At 39.9% G+C, this 20,834-nt stretch overlaps 1 protein-coding gene across 1 annotated transcript in view; it reads left to right on the plus strand.

Moving 5' to 3' along the window:
* The first annotated feature begins 2,820 nt into the window (after window positions 1-2,820).
* The window catches only part of HSPA4L (heat shock protein family A (Hsp70) member 4 like), a 29,288-nt gene continuing 11,274 nt past the window's right edge, over window positions 2,821-20,834 (plus strand). Inside the window, exons 1-12 of the mRNA XM_028742854.2 lie at window positions 2,821-3,072; window positions 8,668-8,725; window positions 8,846-8,986; window positions 9,730-9,852; window positions 12,017-12,116; window positions 13,094-13,227; window positions 14,998-15,242; window positions 15,328-15,404; window positions 16,124-16,275; window positions 16,676-16,782; window positions 17,773-17,906; window positions 20,045-20,244. Of these exons, the coding sequence (XP_028598687.2) occupies window positions 2,966-3,072; window positions 8,668-8,725; window positions 8,846-8,986; window positions 9,730-9,852; window positions 12,017-12,116; window positions 13,094-13,227; window positions 14,998-15,242; window positions 15,328-15,404; window positions 16,124-16,275; window positions 16,676-16,782; window positions 17,773-17,906; window positions 20,045-20,244 (1,578 nt within the window). The 5' untranslated portion in view covers window positions 2,821-2,965. The remainder of the gene's footprint in view (window positions 3,073-8,667; window positions 8,726-8,845; window positions 8,987-9,729; window positions 9,853-12,016; window positions 12,117-13,093; window positions 13,228-14,997; window positions 15,243-15,327; window positions 15,405-16,123; window positions 16,276-16,675; window positions 16,783-17,772; window positions 17,907-20,044; window positions 20,245-20,834) is intronic.

Here is a 20,834-nt window from a genome sequence, read left to right on the forward strand (position 1 = left end):
AAAGGTTCCCCATACCTGAATTAGGGAAACCATAATAAGCAAATACTTCTGCTGCTATGACAGCAGTGAACCTTGAACACTCCTTATTCTGCATTCCTTTGGCTGCTTACCTAACAGTGTGGAAGATTCTAAAGGGTGTGGAATCAATAGAACAAAACTGCCCTCAACCTAAGTGATGTGGGATTCAGGTCTCCTTGATCAGAAGAGTGCTATGCTAAGTCCTGAAGTAATAACATATAGACAAGGAAGGTGATGACTGAAATAAAACTACAGCTGAAATACCTTTCTGGTTTGCCCATTGTAAAGGTTATTTCCCCCCACCTGCAAAGGGAGTCTAGTCAGAATGTTACCATGTTTCATGTCACAATGGTATGACATCTTCCCCAAAACACATCACAGAAGTTTTTGATAAGATCTATAAGATTTCTGTGCGATCTTTGCCGCTAATGTATTGAGGATGGGGGTTGAGTGTGAACAAACAAGACATGAATTGATTGGATAATCTTCTATTGATTTTATTATTGTCCAATTAATTTTTACTATCAGCCAGGTGTCTTTTTATAACAAAACATTTGTATAGCCTCTTATCATTGGAATTTAGTTTTCATTAATATCTAGCAGTGCTGGTGCATGTAGTGAGTTCAGGTGACATGTATAAATTAACTCATCACTGAGAATCAGGGCATTGTGCTTTTTCTGTAGTGCGAAGATGTTCGTTTTTATTCCGTTCTTCTTAAAATACATTGTTGGCCCTTTTTAAAAAAAAGTGATTTTATTGTAAATACGCAGCAAAATACATAACAATAAAAAACAGTAATAAAAACATATTTCCCCTTCCCCCTTTCTTGTATTACTTTTTTATTGAAATACAGATACTTCCTTCCATTGCCTTGCAACATATCTGTGCTGTTTAATAATGGGAAAACCCTTTCATGTCTTCAGATTTACAACATGAAGAATAATAGTTAACACCCACATGAAATAAGATCTGCTTAGCTATGTCAATCTGTGTAATTACAGAAAATGATAAGTTAATAAGCAATCATGGTTTAATCAAATAATGACTCATTGAGCTTCGAATCCTCAAGTTGTCCTGTTGAAATTTCCAGGACTACTCTGGGGTGGAGACTTACAATCATAGGGTGTGACCACATTCCCATTTACTGTGGCTCCAGTGCACTCCCAACACCGGATTTTTAAGCTGGGTTCACATGATGTTGGACCCAATCCATCTGTATCCTGTAGCTTTTGGAGAAATGCTCCTATTCCATATGCATTTTCTTCAAACGAGCTTCAGTGTGATTTGAAAATGGAAGCCACAATTGGTGTGAACAGTTCAGGATACGTGCACACAAATAATGGCACATGCTCAAACGAAAGCTTCACTGACGGGTGTTCAGAGCAGGAAAAGCAATAATTGGGTGAAGACACACCCAGCTGGCTGTGGTGTGAACAGAAGAAGAAGGAAGTAAATTGGAAACGCAGCAGTGGGAAATAACCTCATACTGTTTCAAGCAGAACTGAATATAAAAAAGAAGTCCAGGAAGCTGGATTGGATATAAGGGCAATAGTGGAGCAGCATCCCACCCAACCTAACAAACCAACCTCCACTGTCATCCCCTGACAAGGGAGAGCGGGGGGGGGACCAGCTCCCCCCCCCATCCACAAAAAATATTGAAAAGCATTGAAAGTACAGTGGTACCTCAGGTTAAGTACTTAATTCATTCTGGAGTTCCGTACTTAACCTGAAACTGTTCTTAACCTGAAGCACTACTTTAGCTAATGGGGCCTCCCACTGCTGCTGCGCCGCCGAAGCACAATTTCTGTTCTCATCCTGAAGCAAAGTTCTTAACTTGAAGCACTATTTCTGGGTTAGCAGAGTCTATAACTTGAAGCGTATGTAACCTGAAGCATATGTAACCCAAGGTACCACTGTATTCAATTAACTGAGGTTCTACCCCCCAACCAAAGCCTGCTCCCCCCCATAATGTCCTATTTTGGGGGGTATATTTACCCATGATTTCTCAAAAAAAGCTCAATAACCTTGGAATCCTAGCTATGCCCATGTTCCCTGAAGTGAACTGTTTTCACTAGAAACTTCATCCGTGCCACTCCATAAATGTTTCTGGTCAGAGTAAACTGTAGGCCAAAGGCTTCACACCATAATGTATACTTTGCATAGCAACTGCCACCTCCACCCCGTCGTCCCACTAACAACCATGTTTTCCCAAGATGCAAAACTTAATTATTACTATTGTATAAGTAATATATATCTTGGACAATAGGAACACTTAATATCTGTTTGCTTATGCAATACGACTGAGTTGTAGTGTTTCTCTTATTCCCCCCCCCCCCCCTTTTACTATTATTTGCTCATCAGGCGCCTGGGAGCCCCATTTCAATAATTAACCAATCTCTCTCTGTAGATTTTCAATTCGTTGCTTAATTTATTTCTGCATAACAATATCTAGGCTGCTGGGCCGGCCTCTGTCATGTTAGGCCACTCCCAGAAATACTTTTTCCAAAGTCACATGTTCCTGCCGCGCGACCAAACCACCTTAGCAGCAGCAGCAGTACTGACATCTGGCCGCAAGATGGCGACCGAGGCCACCGCCCCCCCCCCTCCCCGCGCGCGCTCTCTCTCCGCTGCTCACCTTGCCCCCTTTCCAGATCTTTCTCGAACTCGGGGAGGCTTGCCGGAGAGCCTGTGCGGAAAGAGCCGAATGCCGCAGCCGGAGTTTCGCGGCGTCCCCGCTTGGCGGCCTCTGGCGCGCGTGGGCGCGCGTGCGCAGAGGCGAGGAAGTGCCGGTTGGTGGCTGTTGCTCCGCAGTGAGTGAGCGAGCGAGCGAGGAACCGCGTCGCAGCAACAGCCGCAGCCGACAGCAGCGCCCGCCCGACGAGGCACCGCCGCCACAGCAGCGGGCAAGCGGGGGGAGGAAGAAAGGGGACCACACCCGGCGCAGCCATGTCTGTGGTGGGCATCGACCTGGGCTTCCAGAACTGCTACATCGCGGTGGCGAGGAGCGGCGGCATCGAGACCATCGCCAACGAATACAGCGACCGCTGCACCCCGTGAGTAACCGGCCTTCTCGCCGCCGCCGTCGCCGGCCTCCCAACCGTCATTTGGTCTTAGGCCCCGAGAAGGAAAGCGGCCCCCCTCCAACTACCGCTCCCGGCACGCTCTCCCCCCCCCCCCCGCCCCAAATAACTACCGGCTTCCTCACCTTACGCAGCAACTACCGGCCATCTCTACACCGCATAATGAGCTTCGAATGAGAAACGGCCGGGCGCCGGTGTCTCTCCTCTCTCTCCTTCAGCCGCTGCCCGCGACGGCCGGGCGCCTCCATTTTCATTCATGTACCCCTTGCTCTCTTCGCCGCACCCCCGTCCTTTTAATTTCCCCCCTCTCCTCCCACCTCCCAAGGATTGATTGCATTCATCTCGCTTAAAAGGGTGACGCTCCGCGATTCTCCGCAAGAGAACGGTCTGGGGGTTGTTTTTTTAACCTCCCTCGGAAATTAATCACTATGATGACAGGTCTGGATCTTCTTCAGCCTTTAAGGGCTTGGAACCCACTTTTAGCCTCAACCCATAAGGGGGGCTGTGGACCCTCTTCCTACTTACTGTTTTAGAAACCGTGCTTATATTTTTTCTTGGAGGGGGGGGTCTTTTGCCACCTCATCGTCCTTATGAATTTTACTTCTCTTTGAAAATAACCCCCCTCTCCATTTTTTTTAAATGGTAGAAGTATTGGTGTGCAACTCGAGTCTTAGATCACAACCCCGTGTCTTGCAGGTTACAGCATCAAATAATCCCGAGGGAATTATTTCGTGCATTACTCAGTGTTCTGTTCTTTTCGTGAGCTCTTCACTATACGACTTAATTAAGTTTGGACAGGGGGGGAAAGAAAAAAGCATTTTCCAATTTGGTAAATAACCCTAGATGGTTGGACAGTGTTCTCGAAGCTACCAGCATGAGTTTGACCAAGCTGCGGGAGGCAGTGGAAGACAGGAGCGCCTGGCGTGCTTTGGTCCATGGGGTCGCAAAGAGTCGGACACGACTAAACGACAACAAAAATAACCCCAAGGTTTCAGTGTTGACACAATCTTTCCAGAAGCTTGAAAGGTGGCTATAATACTTTACATGAACAAAATAAAATACTCAGTTTAGGGGTAATTCTGATTGCAGCAATGTGCAACATTTACAGTCTACCCTCTGAATTCACCATATTGGAGTTGTGTGGATAAAAAGGAAAGGCAGGATAGAAGGGATAAAAGTTGACGCAGCTCTTCTTCTCTTTTTACACCCCACACCCTTCTGTCTGACCTGTTACTACTTGTTCAGTTGCCTCACCTGGATGTAGGGCATGGAAAGTGATGTCAGTGAATAGTTGGTGTGCTGTACGTATAATAACAGAGTATGCAAGAGTAGGTGGAGATTCCTCATTCTCCCTTGTTTCCATGGGTTACAGTGAGAAGTGGTAAATGAGCAGTATCTCTGTGTAGTTATTCTAGCACAAACTAGGGATTCACATAACAAAAAACAGGGGATCTGTAATTGCTGGCTTTCTGTCTCTTTGAAAAGCAAGCTTATTGCTAGGAAAGCTTATAACTATTCATTAATCACTTAAATATAGCATAAATGTAGTGAGGATGTGAAAACATGATTATAGGAAAGGTTAGAATGTTCATGCAAGAACTTTTTTGTTTGATCAGACCAAAAGTTCAGTATTTGCACGCTCACAGCCAGGTCACAAAGATACTTCTTTTCAGCATTTTGCTTCTTTGAGATACTGCCTCTGAAACAGATGGGATGGGATTGGAATAATGGGAAAGCAAAAGTAATAAGGGATGGACATGAGTAAAAGCAGTTATATTAGGGTCCTGTTTGCAAACATGGCTAAATTATAGTTTAGCAATTACTGGGGAGAACCTTGGCTTGCAGCCCCTGGGTTTATGCACCCCAAACCCTTCTCGCTCTTCCTTCACAGCTGTTGTTGAAGCATACTAGGACCATAAATCATTGTTTGCTCCTGAATTGTTAAAAAATCTAAAATTTAACTGAATCCATTTGTTTTAAAATGCCCGTCAATTCCAGTCTCTTGGTGGTGTCTGTTCTGGAGAAGTAGGGAGCATGTGAGCCCGTTTGCTCAGGCTTGTTTTCATAATGCTAAACTATGGTTTAGCATTGCATCTATACCTAGACCTCATTGCTGTTGAGGATAAAAGCTAAAGGTTAAGGAATAGCTTTACTTTTTAATAAGTGTATTACATGGCTACTAGAAAGGTTTCACAGAAAATTTACCATAATTTTTAAATGACTATTACAAGAAATAATGTATGTGGACAAATGCTGAAGAGTCTTCTCTCCCTCATCCCATCGAATACTTTTCTGTGAACCGCCCTGAGACCTCTGAGTATAGGGTGGTATATAAATTCAATAAATAATAATAATGAGGTAGCTTAGTTATCAGATGAAAAGCAAAGGAACCTGTGGCAAGTCTAGTCCAGCATCCCATTCTTGCAGTGATTCCCATCAACTGGTATTCAGGGGTATACTGCTTCTGGCAGTGAAAGTAGAAAGCCATCATGGCTAGCAGCCATTGATAGCCATATCTTCCATGAATTTGTCTGATTTTCTTTTAAAGCCATCCAGCTTGGTGGTCATCACTACTTCTTGGAGGACCATATTCCATACTTTAGTTATGAGTTCTGTGAATAATTTATTCTTCCTTTAGTCTGTCTTAAATCCTTCAACATTCACCTTCATTGGATTACCTATCGCTTCTGATGTTAATGAAAGAGGGAGAAAAACCTTTCTTTCTCCACTTCCTCCACACCATGCATAATTTTATAAACTTCTATCATGTCTCCTCTTAGCTTTTCTCTAAACTTGGTGTTGTTTAGTTGTGTCCGACTCTTCGTGATCCCATGGACCTGAGCACGCCACGCACTCCTGTCTTCCACTGCCTCTTGCAGTTTGGTTCTCTAAACTAAAAAGCCCCAAATATTGTAATATTTCCTCACTGGGAAGTTGATATATTCCCTTGATCAATTTGGTTGCCCTTTTCTGACCCTTTTCCATTTCCACAGTAGCTTTGGTAGCTATCCTACCACCCTAAGGGTCAGTTGCTGCCAGTTCAGACCCCATGAATGCATATGTGAAATTCATTTATTTTTGCCCCAGTGTGCATCACTTTACAATTGTGTACATTGACCTGCATTTGCTGTTTTACTGCCCATTAATTCAGTTTGGAGAGATCCTTTTGGAGCTCTTCTCAGTCCTTTTTTGTTTTAATCTCCCTGAACAATTTAGTCAGCAAACCTGACTACCACACTACTCTATCTCTACATAATTCATGAACAAGTTAAAAAACACAGGTCTCAATACAGATTCTTGGGGAATGACACTTTCTACATTCCTTCATTGGCAGAGCTGTCCATTTATTCCCATTCTTTGCTTCCTTCTTAACCAATACCCACTCTTCAAACTTTTGTATGTAAAGGACTTGCTAGATGCAGCTATTCAAGGCTGTTGGAATTCTAGCCAAGGAAAGCACCAAAATAAGTTTTACTGTTGGAACCATTAAAGGAACAGATCTCTCATGCTATGAAGTTTCCAAGCTCTCTTAAATAGCTCTTGTAAAATCATAATTTAAACTTAACAGTGTAAGTACCATGGTAGGAAGCTCATGATCTGGGTTGCCCTAGTAGAATGGGAGAACCCAGCTCCTGGAGGTAAAATTTAGCCAATCTCTGCTTATATCCTAAGAATCCTAGTCCACTAAATTGATAATACAAAATGAGCTTCCATAATCTTGGGAAACATGCCTGATCAAAAGATAATTGAAGTGGGATATTCCTAAGCTAACTCAAAATGCCATGTTTTCTATTTCGAGCCTTATGCAGTTCATTGAGGTTAAAGAAGCCCAAAATTTTCTGATTTGTATTAGACCTGATGATGTAGTCTAGCTCCTGGAGAACATACAGTTATCGGTATTCTGCATCTCGACCTTAGGTTTCCTAAAATTTAGCACTTTGGCCTTTTCATAGTTATACAAACATTCAAGGAGCTACTCTAAAGAAGAAAGTCCCGAATGATGTATCAGATCTTTTTAGTATAAGGCTGGTTTTGGATGTTTAGGTTTTATGGCTTCATTCTTGTTGTGACACTTGGAATTACAGAAGTAAGGTACTGTTTGCAATTGCTGTTTTGAAGCTGCATTGGAAGGCTTGGTAGTGCTGAAAACTGGGAATGCTCTTCACAAGAAAGTAACCCTGTAAAAATCTGCTCCTAAAACTCCCTATCATTTGAGGATTTGAAAATTGTGAAGGAGGATGATTACCTGCACAAATAATCAATGCATGTAAAATGAAGTTGCTGTTGATTGATGCAATGCATCCCATGGTGCAGTACATCCAGTGAACCAAAAAACTGTAATAAACAAGGTATTTGTAATTTCCCAGTCATTTGAATGCTTTGGGAGGAAGGGTGGGATAGAAATATAATAAATGAAAATAATAAACAATGATTTCAGGACCTCATTTGCACCAACTTTAAAGTGGTCAAGAGTTTTAAAAACCCTTATTTTGAATCATACAATGATCATACATGTAGGATAAGAATAATGACTTCTGCTCTTTAGGCTGATAAGGAGCTGTAAATTAACTAGGCATGAATTGATTAGGAAGTGTTTAAAAGGCAGTACTGGGGCATATATATCTGAGACTATAATTATTCTTAGTAATGGGCAGCAAGAAAACAATAACTGTGGAAAATAATATGTACAAGTTATTTATTTATTTATTTATTTATTTTAATTTAAATCATGCCATGCAATATGCAAGCAAAATGTACTGTGGGCAAAGACTGTCTCTAATTTCCTATCCCACATTGCTGAAAAATTACTGTCTGCAATTAAAACAAGAATTAGCTTTGGGTCACACACCAGGGGGTATCCATGTTCTTGCCTATGAAGTGCAACTGTGCCTCTTTGGAAAAATGGAGGGTGGTGCATCACTCCATGTGGAAAAAATGAAAAAAGGCTAAGGCTGGCATTAGTCAGTCCTGGGCATATACTTACTTTTCTGGCCGAAGAAAGTCAATATATACAACAGAACTGAGGCAGTCGTTAACTAACATTATACTATCAGGCAAATGTGTACTTTAAACTAACAGTATTACCCAGTTCCTTTGTTTGTGACATCTCCAAAGGAGCTGTGTTTTTGTTAGAAAAATATGTAAATTTGACAATCTTACTAGAATGCATTACATAGAATTCTCCATATGTTAGCTCACCAATTTCTGAGATAGATTCTTGAGATTAAGACCATCTGTCTTTTTAAGGATGGATGAATAAAGCAAGTTGGCTGAATTTGAATACATGTGGAGAGTGTCAAGATGATAGTTCAAGGTTCTGCTTTGCAAATTATGCTAATAGTTGAGTTTTTGAGATGCAGGTGTGAGTTCAGTCTGTTTGTGTGATTGCTATTTGTTCTAGTACCACAGTGGTTTACTTGCATGGTTTTGCTACTAAGATAACTAATGACACAACTTTAATCGTGTGTGATGGGAAGAAAGTCTGCTTGTTTCAGAAATAAGTCTCCCCAACTGCCTGTTTATTCTTTTCTGGACTCATTTGAAAATTGAATATCTTTTATATTTCAGAGCTTGTATATCACTAGGAGCTAAAGCCCGGACTATTGGAAATGCAGCAAAGAGCCAGGTAAACGTTAAATTATTAGTACTTTAGTGAAAGCTGTTGTCATTCAAAGCAGCAGTTCTTGATTCTCATGAGAATTTATAAACATTAGAAATTAGTAATGGCAATGTTATACTTCAACAGATTATCACAAATATTAAGAATACATTGCATGGGTTCAAAAAACTGCATGGGAGAGCATTTGATGATCCATATATAAAAGCTGAAAGAGCCAAACTGCCCTATGAGCTTCAGAAGTTGCCTAATGGGAGTGTTGGAGTAAAGGTGAGTGTTCCAGCCCGTCTTGCAATATCTACATTGAAACTGTTAATATCTATGGTGCTTTGTGCATCCTAACAAATGATCCCTTCAGTTTGACTTGCCAGATTGTTTAATGCCAAAACAGGGCAGTGTTGATGATTTGATGAGATAGATCTGAATATTTGCAGAAGGTATAACGGAGATACTGAATCTGCTCACATAAACCTGTCTGTGCATCTTTGGAGGCACTCCTCAAATGGGAGATGAGGCAGATGGCAACTGGAAGAGGGCCTTTCTGATGGTTGTGTGGCAACAAAGAAAGACATTTTTTTTTTTGCCCTTTGCCCTTGTCCGTATCATTATTCTAAAGTAATCTTATCTGTGGTTTTTGTTCTTTTGTTTTATTTATTTAAAATGTTCTCTGTGTGTGTGAACACTAAGTGTATATATCTGTAACACTGTAAGTCAGAATTCCCATATTGTGATTGGTTGTAGATTCCTGTTCAGTGTACATTTAGTCTCATCTGCCTAATGAATGTACATGTTAGTTGCATGCATGATTTACCTTTGGTATGCATACAAAATATCTTGAGTGGATATCTGATACATCCATGGGGCATTTTATATTGTAGTTCAGAGGTCTATTAAATGTTATGGCAATATTTTGGAAGATTGCATTAAACATTTATTGGAAACACATTATGATAAAATGTAACACTTCTGGGGCACTGTGTGCTTTAATGGATACTGTTTTCCTTTTGTTGCAGGTACGATACTTGGATGAGGAGAGACCCTTTGCAATCGAACAGGTTACAGGCATGCTCTTGGTTAAGCTTAAAGATACGTCAGAAAGTGCACTTAAGAAACCTGTAGCAGATTGTGTAATTTCAGTAAGTTGGCATTTTATGACTTTAATATGCTGAACATCAGTTGTGTGGTATTCTATTGGGGAATATCAAAATGAAACCTGTTGCTTAAAAGGAAACATAAATATGCTAAGATGGTTATGCTTTGCAGAATATTTACCATAATTTCTCTTGAGTTTTTTCAGCTTGGTAACACTTATAGAAATGTGAGCAACAGAAGTCCTTTCATTTACTGTTGTACCCAGTGCTGTAAAATCTTTTCAAAGACAGGCTTCAGGTAAAGTTGAAGGTTGACCTACTTAGTTTTACTGTGTTCTCTATGAATAAGGATGCAAGAGGGAGAGACTAGCTCGGTGGTAAGTCACATGTTGCAGTCTTGGAAATCTTGGGCAGCCTGAGTAGCTAATACTTAGCTTGGTAGACAGACAGGTCTGGTTCACACAAAATGATAAGCCATGGTTTGGTTAACCAGTGTGATTTGTTTGAATATGTGAGCCCAGCCCAGCAGACTAACTATGGTTTCTTTTCTGTCAACAAACCATACTGTGAAGCCATTGGGGTTTTTTTCTCTTAGTTTTAGAACCATGGCTTGTTTTAACAATGATGAACCCAGCAGCCTTGCTTAAACTTTGGGGTTTTTTAACCATTCCACAACAGATGCTCTCTGATAAAAGGGCTCAAGGCAAGAACAGCTAGAAAACAAGTCAAGCTTTGGAGAAACAAGCTGTTGCTTGTTTGCTCATCTGCAAGATGATTCCTGGGTTGTTGAATAAATTGTGGCTTAGCATTAAGTGTAAATGAAGCCAATATCTGACATGGTGCAAGGCTGCTTCCTCTTTTCATTGGGAAAGGAGTCCAGGTTCAGGGAGTCAAGTTAACCAGCCTTTGATATAGAAGCAGCATCAAAATGCATGGACAAGAAGTAGTTTTAGTGGGACAGATTGATAGAAGCTGTACTTTTTTGTTTAGTAAATTGGTAACCACTAGAATCAAGTATTTCATGCAGCTTTGGATAAAAAGTAAGAAATCTGAATTCAACCAGGAACCAAGCTTTTAGAATCTGACTGGAAGCATGCATTTTGGTATGTGTACATGATATTACCTTCCATAATATACCACTTCTGCAAATATCACTATTAGATTACAACACTCTTGCCACTTTGTGTTATATTTGACTAGAAAGAACGTAAAGGAATGTGTAGGCTAACATTAAAGGTCTGATTTTTTGTTGTTGTCAAATGAGCCTCACCAACTGGGAAAACAACCAACAACACTCCTGTAGATGTTCTCAGTGATCAAGCTGGGATGTAAGGGTTCAGGCAGTCCCTGAGCTACTCTGGACCTAATTTGTAAATTAATACAATAACCTTGAACTTGGCTTGGTAGTAATTTTTATTTTGAATCTAGATTCAGTTTGAACAGAAATATTAAAGAAACAAACTTGAATCCTTTAATAAATTTCCATGCATAGTCATAACATAACACCAGTATGAGACCATCAAAAAGACTTCTATCCAGCACTTTGCTGCCATTATTCTCTTCTCTTGTCACTCCTTCTGTGATTCTCTTTCTTAAGCCCTTACTTTTTCTGCCCATTCCATGTCCCTTCTATCAAAGCCCTTCACATCCTTGTCCGTCCCTCTATATTTTAATATCCTGATGCACCTCTGACTGTGTTCTTTACTCTTTAAGCTCCATCGCCCTCTGTGGTCCAAAGGACTCTTCCTTCCTCAGCTCTTTATACCTTGAACTGCTTCCCAAACACCTCAGTTAAGCTACCTTGAAATTCAAAACCCATATTTCTTTAGGCTTTTGGCACACACCAAATGTCCCTATACCCTAAACCTGAGTATATGCAACTGAAATAAATTATTTCCCTATTTACACCTATTGTCTTGTCCTTCTTTTGTCTCCCTTGTGCTAGATTATGGATAAGTTTTTCAGGATAAGGACCAGTCTTCCTGTACTTACTAATGCTGAAAACCTAAAAACTGTAGTGATTTCAGCATTTCTACTTAATTGGAATGTGAATTGAACTATTTAAGTACTATGCGTTAATAGACTTATATCTGCTTAAATGTAGTATTTTTGAGTTTTACAGTGCAATAAGATGTTTGGAATATGCCTTGTGTGAAATTCATTAGCAAAAAAGGAATGCAGTGAAGCTAATAAAACATTTTTTCAACAGATCCCAAGTTTCTTTACTGATGCTGAAAGAAGGTCAGTAATGGCAGCTGCACAAGTAGCAGGTCTAAACTGCCTGAGGTTAATGAATGAAACTACAGCAGGTAAACTTGTGGCTTTGATTATTACTATATAGCATACAGCTTAGTTTAGAATCAAATTTACATTGAATGTCAAGATGTAAACCCGAGCAATTGCTGAAATGGTGCACTATATCATGACCCCCTAGGGCAGCCTGTTTACAAGTAAACTACTCTATAGTAGAGGTGGGAGATTAAAGCAATGTATATGCAAATCCATCATAGTTTTTAATCTTACTCTGAGATGTCTCATTTAACTCCTTACACGTTTTTAATCAAAACATTTTGAAGATGAGTGTTTAAAATGTCACTTCTTCATGACGACTTTTAATTTGGCAGTATCCAAAATTCCACTTAAATACTTACATATACTTTTGGATAGATCTTGATACACAAAACTTTCTAAGTTGTTACAGTTACCATCATAAAGCTATTGATGACACATTCAGTCTGTTTTAATAATAATAGCTAGACAAAATTGCTGATCATGTGTGGATTCTGTCTTCAGTGGTTACCTAGTGTTTTGATTCCAGCAGGACATTGGAATATAGGAGCATACACTGAATTGTTTGCTCTTTCTGTCTTTGCATGTTTTAAATCAAGTGCAAAACACCATAATTGAATAATTCAGACACTGATTGTATTTAGATATAAAATGGTTTGGATCTTATCCATTGCTGTTGTTCTGCTAGCACAACAGATACCTGCTTGCACAATGAAGCTTTCCCCTCCTCTGTCCAGAGGCTTAGCGGACCCTCCAGATAAGATTTTGAGGGTATGCTGGGAGCAGGAAACAGAACTCCACACAAATAACACTGAATATAGTCCCTTTTTCTGTTAGAGAAGATAATAGATTATTCTAATGCAAGTAAAGCAGACTTCTTGGAAGAGCCTGAAAACATATAATGCCTTTTTAGTTTTTCATGATTCTATAATGTATTTCATAATAGTATTCTAATGCTACTTAAGTTTCACAAAAATTATTCTTTATTATCTTGCAGTTGCACTGGCCTATGGAATTTATAAACAGGATCTACCAACCCTAGAGGAGAGACCAAGGAATGTGGTTTTTGTTGATATGGGACACTCTGCATACCAAATTTCTGTTTGTGCTTTTAACAAAGGAAAATTAAAGGTAAAATATTGAATTGACATGTGATTCAGAAAAGTAAAGAAGCGTAGGAAATTATCATAGTTACCAGTAATTCATACGCTATAATGGGCTGCTGTAAATCAGTGTCTGGTACTATGACCATTCTTTTAGATCAGGCAATCCTTTCTGAAATGCATATAAAGAAACATGATTTTGCCTACTACTTCATCCTCACCTAGTTTGTTTGTTATTGTGGCATGACAATAACAAAACTTCTTTTCTGAAGGAGGCTGTATAACATTTTTTCCAAAATCCTGTCCTTAGTACCAGTGCATCAGGATATATTGTGGCATGACAATAACAAAAACTTCTTTTCTGAAGGAGGCTGTATAACATTTTTTCCAAAATCCTGTCCTTAGTACCAGTGCATCAGGATAAAAACCATCTACCCATCCTCGTATTACTTTGTGGTAGTCAAAACATGTCCATCCCCTCTTATTCAGGTGCAAATGTTGGTTTTGAATCCTATCATACCACATTGGCAGGGGCAGGGAGGGAAAGCAAAGCCATAAACTTTGCCAACACTTGCTCAGACTCCGAACACTGCTGACATGTGACTCCCAACAGATTACCCACATAGGAATGCAGCCCTAGATTAAAATACTTTTACCACCCTGCTTTAGAGGGTTGGTATCTAACTTGAATGCATTTCACTCTTTATGTAGCTAAATAAGTTGTCCCTAGCTTATAAATAGTTAAATGTATTAGTAAACATTTTAGACATTAAAATGCTTGTATTTCCCATTAGAGTAACAAGCATCTTCAAAACATCTTAGAAAATAAGTGAGCCAAAGGCAGTTTGAAATGCCAGTATATTGGGCAAAATCCAGCATAATGCAAGTCAACTTTCACTTATGCGACAGGACTTCTCTCCTGTTCCCTCACACCCTCCTTAAATTTTAGGAATGCACAGGAGGCTACAGGGACAGGGAAAAGGTGAAGTCCCATTGCACAAACCATAAGTCTATTCAATAACTACACAGAGACACCATTTATCTCTTATTACTGCAGCTTTTTGGCAGAGGATGGTGAAGACTAAATCTTGAAGCCACAAAGAGATTCATACATGTTTGATCCAACTTTCACGAAGGCAGCAGAAGCTGAAATATCAGCTATCTGTTTCTTTATCCATGAATACCAACTGTTTGGTTTAAGAGGTTTAGAAGCAAATCGTAGCTTTAATCTCTGCCATCTTTGCAAAACAGTTAACGTTTTTTGGACTGCTACTAAAAGATGTTTATAGTAAGCATTGCATTAAACTTACTGCACGATACTAACTTTCTGGGAGGCATAAACTTAACATGTTTGGCACCTCCTAAAATATTTATTCAACTGGGTCTTTGCTGGTCATTGAGTCCAAGCCTTTGAGAATTGTCTGGCTACTGTGGTTCTTGCTGTTTTTACTGTATGCATTAGATTTTAATGGACTGTTTTTATTGTATTGGTATTTACGGACTATATCCAATGCTGCAGCTCCAGTTGTGCAACAGACCTTCCTCTCCTGTACCTTCCATCCCCACCCCTCAATCAGAACCAGCTCCAGAGGGTTGGGGGACCCTTTGGAGCAGATTTGGGGTTACACAGAGGGAATAGAAGTCACATGGTGCAAGAAGAACTTCACTCGCACAGCATTTGATGCAACTCATGTTTTTTTAAGCTGCCCTAAAGGGTGGTGGTATGAAGGACAGTATTAAAAAGTGTTAAATAACTTCCTTTCCTTACCACTATCATGCTGTATCTTTAACTTCACAGGTACTGGCTGCTACATTTGATCCATTTTTGGGTGGTAGAAACTTTGATGAGGCTTTGGTAGATTACTTCTGCGAAGAGTTCAGATCAAAGTATAAACTAAACGTGAAGGACAATCCTCGAGCACTGCTGCGTCTGTATCAGGAATGTGAAAAACTGAAGAAGCTTATGAGTGCCAATGCCTCTGATCTTCCCATGAACATAGAGTGCTTCATGAATGACATTGATGTCTCTAGTAAGATGAACAGGTATTGTGTTCAGTTTTCTATAAGGCTTAAATAAAATTAGTCATTTTTGTCCATAATACTTAATGGATTCCTCCCTTTTAAACAGGGCTCAGTTTGAACAGTTGTGTGCATCACTTCTGGCCAGAGTAGAACCTCCTTTGAGAGCAGTGATGGAACAAGCAAGTAAGTGAAAATTGCTTCAGCTTATTAGGAATACCTGTCTTCTGCTTATCTTCAAGCTAAAGTTCTTGTTTGCCAGTCTGACCAATATTTATTATTACATTATTTATTTTTAAAATTTATATACCACTAGAATGTTCCTGGCATTGGGCAATCAGAACAGATTAGGGATTCTGCTGGATTACTGCCCACCTCGCTGCCCAGCAGTCTCCCTGCCTGAGCTGACAGCTGATTTTGGAGGTGATGTTGAAGACCCCCAGATTTCTGATTTTGGGGGACTTCAACATCCATGCCAAGCTGACTGACTGGGGTGGCTCGGGACTTCATAGCTGCCATGATGACAATGGGGCTGTCCCAACATGTCACTGGCCCAACACATGTGAGGTGATGGGAGAGTTAGGGGCAAACATTGTGGGACAAGGTTTGTCAAAGGGATGGGAGGTTGAAGGGGTTTGGATTAGATGTAAAGGAAGGGGATGGCAGTGTGGGGTAGGTAGGCTGGGTTGGCAAGCAATGTGAGCAGCAGTGGCAATCCCTAATAAAGAAATATTTGCCACAGTCATGTATACAGTCATGGCGTGGAGTCCCGGTTTTAACAGCAAAAGGGACACATTGTTCCTCTCCCTAAGTACTTTTCCCCCAGGCACAGAGTTCCAGTATAAAAACTGCAGTATCTTCTCCTCTAACTATGGAAGCAAATTGTCTGCTTATGTGTCTACTAGAACTGCAGCGTGAAGATATTTACAGTATAGAAATAGTAGGTGGAGCAACTCGAATTCCAGCAGTGAAGGAGCAGATTAGTAAATTTTTCTGCAAGGAGATAAGTACCACACTTAATGCTGATGAAGCTGTTGCAAGAGGCTGTGCGTTGCAGGTATGTTTACTTAACAATATTTCATTAGTCAGCAATATTACTTAATATTTCTGGGATTGGTAATTTGACCTCAATGAGACATGCTATAATTATAGTGGAATTTGGACCAGGCCATCATAGTGAAAATTGCAAGGCACTGGTATAATGCCATATTTTAATTGTTCACACTATTTTTTTGTAGTAATTTCCATTTTGAGTATACTTTTTATTGGGGAAGAGAGTTGCCATTCTTTCTCTTCTTGTTCTTTTCATATCCTTTTTGTGCTGGTGGCTAGTGTAACAGGTCTTCATGAAAATCATTACTTTGTGAAATTAAATGTATGTGGCTGGTCATAAAGCCAGACACAAAGCAAATATGTAATAATCACAAGACTTAGTGATATTTTATCTTTTTTCCTAGTGTGCAATTCTTTCTCCAGCATTTAAAGTCCGTGAGTTTTCCATCACAGATGTTGTTCCGTACTCAATTACTCTGAGATGGCAGTCATCTTATGAGGAGGGGACAGGGTAAGAATTTGAGCAACGTTCCAAATTGATAGTGTGTCAAAGGGTCAGTAAATAGATGAGTTAGATTTGCTATTTGTAATACAGTGAAATTTCTAAAAATGTGCATTGGATGTAAACAAAGCAGAGATACACAATCACTTTGACAAAGACATTCCCATGAAGAGCTTTTCTTTCTTCCTGTTTTGCTTGATAACATGGTCTTGTGTCCTTTCATAGTAAGCTAGATAATTAACACATGCTGGAAAACATTTGTGTGACCTATGCTATACAGATAACTAGGGATCTTTTTAACCTCCAGCTCTCTAGGGAAGGAAACTAGGACAGGAGCACATCACGCAGATTCATTTGCGATGTTCACCTTGGCAAGCATTCCTCTCTCTTGTAGGGTGAGCACCTCTGAAACTCATGATGACATAAAGAGCCATCCCCTGCCTTTATTCTTATGAGATGTACTCATAGTGGGGAAGAGGAGTGCAGGGAAATACAGCCATGCTGGGCATCAGAGGTACTTGGAGCACCCCTGAAGCTTAGCATCACTGGGAAGAGAGCACCCCAAGCTCTTTTCTTCTTGGTTCCAAACTCAGGAGGAGAATTGGGACTTGTCCTTAACCTTGTGCTGGACTTTGGAGATGTACCACAAGCATCTCCAAATCTCAGTATGATACCTGAGATGAGATCCTGCACCTCCTAGGTAAAGTTAGTAATGACAACAAATTTTGGGCAGCTACCAAGGATTTTCTTATAACAACTGCTCTTTCTTTCCACAAACTCTCTTAATATTACAGGAGAACTGGGAAAAGGATATAGTTGAATTATAGATTCTTTAAGTTTGAGTCAACACATGCAAATAAAAATGCCTGCAAATAAAAATACCTGCACCTCTGAAACTCATGAATGAAACTCTGAAATGCCTGGTGTTTTATTGTTGTTGTAACTTGTATGGTGTACAAACGTTCGTATGGTGTATAAAGATTATTTTATTTTTTGTAGTGAATGTGAAGTGTTCTGCAAAAACCACGCTGCTCCATTCTCAAAAGTTATTACTTTCCACAAGAAGGAGCCTTTTGAGCTGGAAGCATTTTACACCCATCCACATGACATTCCTTATCCTGATACAAGAATAGGTAACATGTTTCTTTACTTCTTGAGCATGGCATTACAGTATGTTCTAACTTTGAGAAGGAACCATTGTTTCAAAAACTCAAATACTGGTGTAACAAAATTAAGAGATGGTTAGTCTCAGAATCAGTCTTTGAATCCGCTCACGTACAGTGCTTTCATTTACACTTTGTCCTTGAATATATTTAATGTTTAGCTTTTCTGCTTCATTTACTTCAGACTGTTTTTCTCTCTCTTTGAATCCAGACCTCTGTATTTAAAGAACTATGTAACAATCCTCATTCCCAGGGGAGCTTTGGATTTCGGTTTTTTGAACAGTGTCTCGCCTGTATTGTTTTTTGAACAGTGTCTTGCCAGGCTTGCATTGCAAGTCTGTTGGATAAATTTTCAAAACCAGTTTGATACGGCAAGAAGTACCTGCCATTTAAAAGTTAAAAGTAAAAGATTCCATGGGTTGGCTCTGAGTGAACCCAAAGTTGCTCTTTAGATTCCAAGCTCAGTAGTGTTTCAACAGATAATTTAAACAACTTGTACTGCAAAATTCTAGCAATACTTAGCTGAGGAATGATAGCTGCGAGTTTACAGTAGGCAGAGGGAAATAACATGAATATAGTAGTTGTTAAAAGGGACGCGGGTGGCGCTGTGGTCTAAACCACTGAGCCTCTTGGGCTTGTCAATCAGAAGCTCCCATTGCTCGGTCCCAGCTCCTGCCAACCTAGCAGTTCGAAAGCACACCAAAAAGTGCAAGTAGATAAATAGGTACCGCTCTGGCGGGAAGGTAAACGGCGTTTCCATGCGCTGCTCTGGTTTTGGTGTTCCATTGCGCCAAAAGCAGCTTAGTCATGCTGGCCACATGACCCGGAAAAACTGTCTGCGGAAAACGCCGGCTCTTTCGGCCTGTAAAGCGAGATGAGCACCGCAACCCCAGAGTCGTCTGCGACTGGGCTTCACTGTCAGGGGTCCTTTACCTTTTTTTAGTAGTTGTCAAAGTAGAGGCACAACACTGTCATTTGCAAGGCAGAAGCCACTTAAAGTACAGTTTGGCCTCCATTGACTGCTTCCATTCAGTATTAATATGTTCTGGCTTGGCTGTGTAAGGCAGTGGAGTGGCACATCCTTACGGCCATCATGCCAGACAGCTGTTTCCCTCCTTTCTCGTAATTTTGCTGGTAGAGGTTCTAATTTGCTTCTGGGCCATTTTGACTTCTCCCTGTATCTGTAGGTGTTCTGCTTCTCTGGCATATCTTCCTTGCTGTATTTCCTTTCTCCTAGCAACCATTGGGTATTCCATCTGGGATGAAGCTACAATTGGGAGCTGAAACAGCTTTTCTTACCTACATGGGTTCATTGCTTTTAGATTAAACAATCATAGTGGTACCTTGATATTATTTTAAATTAAAGCTTTTCTTTTCTACAATGTAGTTGCATAAGTTTAGAAGGTCAGTTCCTGTCAGGAGTATGTGATGACTGACTCATCTGTCTCAGGGCACAGTAACAGACAGTACTTCGTGGTCTTTTTGTATGCCTAGGCAGATCAACATTTGAGATCTTAGGAGCTTACCAGGAAGGCAGGGACTTATGCAGCTCTGTGCATGTGCCCTGAAGGCTAGGACAGGCCTCTGCATAGCTCAGGAAGTTTCCAAATGTTGATCTGTGCAGAAACAGAACTAATACATACAGAGCCAGAACCCATTTCAAGAGCAAAAGTCCTCTAGCTTGAGTCAGATGTCACTCGGTGTGTTTATAATCCCACAGTAATTTAATTAGATAGTGAGCACTGGCAAAATAGATCTTCTGGTTCGAGTTTGTAGAATATTGAAATGTTAAATAGCGTACATCACATTACAATGCACATTGCTGGTGAGTCCACTCTGTCTACTGTGCCATCTTTTCAGCTGTAGATTTGTTTCAAAAGTTTATCTTGTCCTTGTTGGGGACAGAAGCAATATAGGTGCCTCTGATCAGAGGCAGCCTTCATAAAACATCTTTATGAATAAGTTGTAATCTAGGAGTTGCTAACATTTACTTTTTAAAAATGTGTAAATAAATGTAAGTAATCATGAGGTAACTAAATGAATTTGGGCTTAGCACAAAAAAACCAAGTCTACAAGCCAATGTCCAATGTCTGCTTTGTATTGTTCAGGTCATTTTGTTATTCAGAACGTTGGACCCCAACATGATGGTGACAATTCGAAAGTGAAAGTGAAAGTTCGAGTTAATGTCCATGGAATCTTCAGTGTGGCTAATGCATCTGTGATAGAGAAGCAACATGCAGAAGGTGATCCAAGCGATATTGCTATGGACACAGAATTGCCTTGCAAGAATCCAAGCAAAGAGGAGCTGGTATGTTAAACTATGAAATCCTCTCACAACTACAAGTAGAACATAATTTTTACTGAAACTTTATTTTTTAATGATCTACTGAAAAATCTACTTGCTTTAGTATCCCCTTATTCTGGAAATTTTTAAACATTTTCCTAAAACAAATTATTACAGAAGGTGAGCAGTTGATGCTTGTGTTTGTCTGTCTTTGAGGCATACAAGTAACCTGAATATCTGCTAAACCTGGTTTTTAAAACTTAAAATGTCCTGAATACTAAGTAGAAAAATGCTTTTCTCAATAAAAAGTAGCCATTTTTAATGTCTAAGCCCTGTTTTCTGTGGTGTACCAACTAATTATCTTCTGTTTCTACTATGATGCATATCAGCAATTAGCTTTCATAATTGAGGATGACTTCCTTGACTCTGAGGATGAGGTTTGTTTATATATGTAGCATTCAGTTTGCTTTAAGATAGCAAAGATATTTTTCCCTCAGTTTGTTCCTTTTCTGAGAAAAGTGGGACATAAATGAAAGAAATCTTTTCAGAAAAGGAAGTTCTTAAGTACTTGGCAATAGCTATGCATTTCGGAATTAAAATACTACCAGTCTTGG

This window comes from Podarcis muralis, chromosome 9 (assembly GCF_964188315.1).
Source record: "Podarcis muralis chromosome 9, rPodMur119.hap1.1, whole genome shotgun sequence".
NCBI lineage: Eukaryota > Metazoa > Chordata > Lepidosauria > Squamata > Lacertidae > Podarcis > Podarcis muralis.